Source organism: Cololabis saira, chromosome 5 (assembly GCF_033807715.1).
Source record: "Cololabis saira isolate AMF1-May2022 chromosome 5, fColSai1.1, whole genome shotgun sequence".
Classification (NCBI taxonomy): Eukaryota; Metazoa; Chordata; class Actinopteri; order Beloniformes; family Belonidae; genus Cololabis; species Cololabis saira.
The window spans coordinates 44,606,355-44,613,265 of NC_084591.1; the positions used below are offsets into that span (position 1 = coordinate 44,606,355).

The 6,911-nt window shown below is 41.9% G+C and overlaps 1 protein-coding gene across 1 annotated transcript; it reads right to left on the reverse strand.

Annotated features, from left to right (window-relative positions):
* Positions 1–1,304: 1,304 nt before the first annotated feature.
* On the reverse strand, positions 1,305–6,274 carry LOC133444446 (dynein light chain roadblock-type 1-like). The gene is made up of 3 exons (XM_061722240.1): positions 6,205–6,274; positions 4,928–5,095; positions 1,305–1,473 (listed from the first exon to the last, which is right to left on the reverse strand). Exons 1-3 carry the CDS (start codon positions 6,272–6,274, stop codon positions 1,430–1,432), a joined length of 282 nt encoding a protein of 93 aa, XP_061578224.1. The 3' UTR covers positions 1,305–1,429.
* Between the last annotated feature and the right edge of the window lie 637 nt (positions 6,275–6,911).

Genomic DNA, 6,911 nt, shown 5'->3' on the forward strand with positions numbered 1-6,911 from the left:
CAGCACTTTCCATTCTGTCATTGGTCCCAGGCCCTGCAGGGTGTTTCTGTGTGGAGTTTGCATGTTCTCCCCGTGCTTGGGTTTTCTCCGGGTACTCCAGCTTCCTCCCACAGTCCAAAAACATGAATGCTAGGTTAATTGATGAAAGGATAAAGCGGGTATAGATAATGGATGGATGGATGGATGGATGGATGGATGGTGACACGATCTGGATCTACAACCAAGGTGTGTTAAAAACCACTCTTCTAAGGCTGGGGCTGTTGCTATATTGAACAAAATAGCCAGAACATATGTATACATATTCATAATGTAAATATAAATATTACTAAGAATACTATAGAAATATTGATTTAATATAAATACCATGGTTGGAGCAGCGATGGAGAAGGCTCTGTCACCCCAGGTCCGGTGCTTGGTTCTGACTGGAAGGGACAGGAGGTTGGCGTTAGAGGAGCGGAGGCTGCGGGAGGGAGTGTGGCGGTGGAGCAGGTCCATTTTCAAAATCTGTTGAGAATTGAGCAAGTTAAGGTTGTTTAAGCAGTACATGCACCATTAAACACAATGTTATGAGTGAGCGAGCTCTCCTGTGGCAAGATGGCCGCCGTGTGACGACGTCGCTCTGCATTGGCAGCAGCACAGGCTGTCACTACCTGATGTGAGTCCCTACCGGATTTGAGTCACACATGCGCAGTTGCGTCCAACAACAGGGAATGTTATGCTATATAAGGGTATTGATGCAAAAAATATTTATATTATTTTTAGCAAGCATAGCTAAGCATGACAGCCAAATTACCTTTCAAGATGTAATTACTCATAGAACCAGTAATCTTCCATTTGTCAGCTTTTCCCAAACTGGGATGAAAACTTTCCGGATTCCATGTAGGCATGAGCTGATGGAAAACATTAAAGTCGCTCATTTTAATCAATAATCGGGTAATGACAACACTCTCTACTTCTCCACTGACTGACTGATTTCCTGCTGAAATGCAAATGTTGGATGCGACTGCGCATGTGTGACTCAAATCGGGTAGGGACTCACATCAGGTAGTGACACAGGCGAGTCATCTAGCCTATGCCTGGCCCTAATACTCTTCCATACTGTATGCCTGCAGTTTTTCAATAAAGTTTGAAAAAATAAATAAATCTCAGCGCCCCCAGGTGGCTGGAGGCCGAATTACATCACAAATACCTTGAAAGCAACACATAGATACGCAGGAAGCCAGTTAAATGTTTATTAACAGGAAACAGCTACAATCCAAGAAAACCAACAATTTCAACAACTTTAAAACTACTTTTTCTTTCTTTTTAATGAGCCGACGCAGCGGCTAACGCTAACCCTTCAGTTGCTGGAAATATAAACATTAACAGTCAGAATGTGTTGAACATGACAGGAACTTTAGTCGGAGCAACCAGTTCAGCTCATTAATTTTCAGTCCGTGGATTTCTGGATGACGATCATGGTGAAGTCTTTAACTGTGGAGGAGGGGACGGAGACACGTTTATGAAATACAGGAACACATGTGATGGAGACACCCTGGAGGAAGTGGACACCAGTGTTGTGATGAACCAGTTCAAATGAACGCGTTCATTTCTCTGAGAACGTTGAACTGAACGCAACATATTTGCAAATAAAGAACTTGAACTTGTTCATTCTGCAGATCAGGAACTGGAATCTGATCTGTTGAGATTATGTGAGTTTCAGCTTCACTGTTTACGTCCAATTATTACGGAATACATTTCTACGGAAGAGTATCAGGTCCATGCAGGAGAGAAAATATTTGAGAGGGGAAGATTTTTTTTCATTGTGCACTTCGAGAAAAAAGTCAAAATGTCAAAAAAAGTAGAAATTTCGTGAATAAAGGCAAGGCAAGTTTATTTATATAGCACAATTCAACACAAGGTAATTCAAAGTCCTTTACATCAACATTAAAAGCAGCAAGACATAATTAGACAGTAAATAACAAATAAGATTGAAAAATTTTTGAATAAGATGATAAGAAAAGAAGTAAAATAATAAAAAGCACAAGTTGTTAAAAATAAGGGCAGTAGAGTCCAGTAGGTAAGTTTAATTTAAGAGTAGCTTGAGTAAACAGTAATGTTTTTAACCCTGATTTAAAGGATCTACAGTTGGAGCAGACCTCAGGTCTACAGGAAGTTTGTTCCACCGGTGAGGAGCAGAATAACTGAACGCTGCCTCACCTTGCTTGGTTCTGGTTCTGGAACCACAACAAACCAGATCCAGATGAATCTCAGGGGTCTGGGAGCTTCATAGGAACTAACAGATCCAGATGAAGCTCAGGGGTCTGGGAGCTTCATAGGAACTAACAGATCCAGATGAACCTCAGGGGTCTGGGAGCTTCATAAGGAACTAACAGATCCAGCATGGATTTTGGTCCAAGACCATTCAGTGCTTTGTAGACCAGCAGTAAGATTTTAAACTCTATCCTTTGACTCACTGGAAGCCAGTGTAGTGATTTCATGACCGGTGTAATATGGTCCAGTTTCCTGGTGTAATATGGTCCAGTTTCCTGGTGTAATATGGTCCAGTTTCCTGGTGTAATATGGTCCAGTTTCCTGGTGTAATGTGGTCCAGTTTCCTGGTGTAATGTGGTCCAGTTTCCTGGTGTAATATGGTCCAGTTTCCTGGTGTAATATGGTCCAGTTTCCTGGTGTAATATGGTCCAGTTTCCTGGTGTAATATGGTCCAGTTTCCTGGTGTTTGTAAGGACTCTGGCGGCAGCGTTCTGGATCAGCTGCAGCTGCCTGATAGATTTCTTGTTAAGGCCTGTAAAGATGCCATTGCAATAATCCAACCTACTGAAAATGAATGCATGAATAAGTTTTTCCATGTCTTGTTTGGACAGAATCCCCTTAATTCTAGCAATGTTTTTTAGGTGGTAATACGCAGATTTAGTGATAAACTTTAGATGGCTGTTGAAGTTCAGGTCTGAGTCAATAATTACACCAAGATTTCTGGCTTGATTTGTAGCTGTCAATGACATGGAGCCAAGGTGAGCGCTGATCTTTTCCCTTTCATTTTTAGGGCCAAAAATTATCACCTCTGTCTTTTCTGCATTTAGCTGGAGAAAATTCTGGCACATCCACTCATTGATTTGGTGAATACAGTTACTCAATGAGAGTAGGGGACTGTAGTCATGTGGTGATACTGAAATATAGAGCTGTGTGTCATCGGCATAAGTATGGTAGGAAATGTTGTGATGTTCCATAATCTGAGCTAGGGGTAACATATAGATGTTGAATAGAAGCGGTCCGAGAATGGACCCTTGAGGAACCCCACATGTGATCTTGGTTCTCTTAGACTCATGGTTTCCTATTGACACAAAGAAGGCCCTATCATTCAAGTCAGATTTAAACCATTGAAGCACAGTGCCGTTAAGTCCCACCCACTTTTCCAGTCTGCTGAGAAGAATGTTATGATCAACTGTGTCGAATGCAGCACTGAGATCCAATAATACCAGAACAGAGGATTTACCTGCATCATTATTCAGATGAATATCATTTAAGACTTTGATGAGTACAGTCTCAGTGCTGTGGTGTGGCCGAAATCCAGACTGAAAGGCGTTTAAAAGGTTGTTTTGCATCATAAAAGCATGGATTTGCTGGAAAACGACCCTTTTCAATGATTTTCCCCAAAAATGGCAGATTTGATATTGGCCTATAGTTACTAAGTGTTGTAGCATCCAGATTAGATTTTTTTTAGAAGAGGTTTTATTACTGCAGTTTTCAAGGCATGGGGAAACTGGCCTGTTTGAAGAGAAGTATTTATTATCTGCAATACATCCGGCGCTATGCAGTTAAAAACTGTTTAAAAAAGGTTTGAAGGCAGAATATCAAGACAGCATGTTGTGGGCTTTAATTTTGAAACTGTTTCTGTTAGGGTTTTGTAATTTAAAACACTGAACTGTCCCAGCTTTACTAGAGGATGGGAAGGCCAGAGTGTTATCATTCCTGAGGTGGAGCACATTGCTTGTCTTATCTGTAATGTTTTGTTTGTGAAAAAGTCAGCAAAGTCATTACAGGCCTTTTTTGACAGCTGTTCAGGGGGGATCGAGGCTGTGGGGTTTGTCAGTCTTTCTACCACAGAAAACAATGCGCGAGTATTATTACTGTTTCTATCGATAATCTCTGAAAAATATGATTGCCTTGCATTCTTCAGTTTCTGGTTATAGTTGCGAAGACTCTCTTTATAAATGTTGTAATATACCTGAAGTTTGTTTTTGCGCCACTTGCGTTCTGCTTGTCTACATATCCTTCTCTGTTCTTTAACCAGTGTGGCGTTTCTCCAGGGTGACTTTTTCCTCCCGGACAGAACTTTGGTCTTAATTGGGGCGATAGAATCAATAACAGCCATAACATTGGAACTGAAACTGTTAACAAAGTCATCAACTAGAACTGAGGAAAGGGTTGGTGATGGTGTAAAACTCTGGGTGAATAATGCACAGGTGTTATCATTTATATAACGCTTTCTTATTACCTCTGCTTCACCTTTCACCTAAAGTAGAAATTTCACCATTTTTCTCAACATTTCAACTTTATTCAAGAAATTTTGACTTTTTTCTCAAAATTGTACTTCAATGTTAATCCCAACATTTCGACTTTCGACTTTTTTCTCGAAGTGCACAATAAAAAAAATATCTTCCCTCTCAAATATCTTTCTCCTCATGGCCCTGATTCTCTTCCGTAGATAACGGACTACATTGTTGGAGATTTACAGCCTCTGAAGAAAGTTCAGAAAAGCCACCAGGACGATACATGATTGTATACAGGGAACAGTTTTAGGATGGGGGGCGTTCCATTCCTACTTCTCACCTAAAAATGTTGAAATGAACTGAATTTGAACTGGTTCATGAGAAGTATCAACTTGCACAACACTGATGGACTTCCTGGACGTTGTGGACTTGCTCACCCAGACTGATCATGATCTCCCTCTTGCTGGTTTGAACCCGCAGGAAGCTGATGTCGTTGGTGGGGTCGATGTTCCTCACCGTGTTCCTGCCCATGAGCAGCAGCGGAGGGATCAGCCTAGCGTACTCATCCGTGCTGGATTTGTCCATAGTCGTCCTGATGGGGATTCCTGAGGAAACACGAGCAAAACTGTCACGTTACCGCGGTTTCAGTCAAGGTCCAGTTCTAGGGTCTATGGTGTCCTGCAGGGTCCAGTTCTAGGGTCTATGGTGTCCTGGTTCAGTTCTAGGGTCTATGGTGTCCTGGTCCAGTTCTAGGGTCTATGGTGTCCTGGTTCAGTTCTAGGGTCTATGGTGTCCTGGTTCAGTTCTAGGGTCTATGGTGTCCTGCAGGGTCCAGTTATAGGGTCTATGGTGTCCTGGTTCAGTTCTAGGGTCTATGGTGTCCTGGTTCAGTTCTAGGGTCTATGGTGTCCTGGTTCAGTTCTAGGGTCTATGGTGTCCTGCAGGGTCCAGTTCTAGGGTCTATGGTGTCCTGCAGGGTCCAGTTCTAGGGTCTATGGTGTCCTGGTTCAGTTCTAGGGTCTATGGTGTCCTGGTTCAGTTCTAGGGTCTATGGTGTCCTGCAGGGTTCAGTTCTAGAGTCTATGGTGTCCTGGTTCAGTTTTAGGGTCTATGGTGTCCTGCAGGGTCCAGTTCTAGGGTCTATGGTGTCCTGGTTCAGTTCTAGGGTCTATGGTGTCCTGGTTCAGTTCTAGGGTCTATGGTGTCCTGGTTCAGTTCTAGGGTCTATGGTGTCCTGCAGGGTCCAGTTCTAGGGTCTATGGTGTCCTGCAGGGTCCAGTTCTAGGGTCTATGGTGTCCTGGTCCAGTTCTAGGGTCTATGGTGTCCTGCAGGGTCCAGTTCTAGGGTCTATGGTGTCCTGGTCCAGTTCTAGGGTCTATGGTGTCCTGCAGGGTCCAGTTCTAGGGTCTATGGTGTCCTGCAGGGTCCAGTTCTAGGGTCTATGGTGTCCTGCAGTGTTCAGTTCTAGGGTCTATGGTGTCCTGGTTCAGTTCTAGGGTCTATGGTGTCCTGCAGGGTTCAGTTCTAGGGTCTATGGTGTCCTGCAGGGTTCAGTTCTGGGTTTTGTGAAGTTTAATCCAGAATCAGCATCAATGTTCATTGTTATGCTGATGATACTATATTCGTCTATGAAGATGAAACAGAACCGTTAGCTAAACTTCAGGCTCTTTTCCCCTGAAACTGGTGAATAACTTTCTGTTTTGGGTGTTTTACCTTCCAGGTTGATGATGATGACGCCCTCGACGTCTTTCTGGTTCTGGATTCTCTTCAGAGTTTCCTCCATGTCAAAAGCACCAGAGACCTTAGAAACACAAACACAAGGATTACTAACTGATCACAATTATGATAAACCACAAACACAATGATTACTAACTGGTCACAATTATAATAAACCACAAACACAACGATTACTAACTGATCACAACTATGATAAACCACAAACACCCACAACGTTTCCAACTCTTAAACTATATCAAATGGCCCATTATTCCCCCCAAAGTCAAGGAAACTCCTTTTAAATTGATCAATAAAATTCAACCAACCGCTGAATTTTTGAGACAAAGATTTCAATTTGAAGTTGACATCTGTGTTTTCTGTAATGAATCTGAAGAATCACTTGATCACATGTTTCTATTGTGTCTCCCAAATTTTTGGCATGAAATTAGAAATCGGCTATGTTTAAAATGAACGACATCCCAAAATTAGAAATCGCTAATATTATTATATTTTACATAGATACAATTGACAAATCTACGGAAGAGTATCGGGGCCATGCAGGAGAAAAAATATTTGAGAGGGGAAGATTTTTTTGTTATTGTGCACTTTGAGAAAAAAGTTGAAATGTCGAGAAAAAAGTTGAAATGTCGAGAAAAAAGTTGAAATGTTGAGATTAATGTTGAAATACAATTTCATGAATAAAG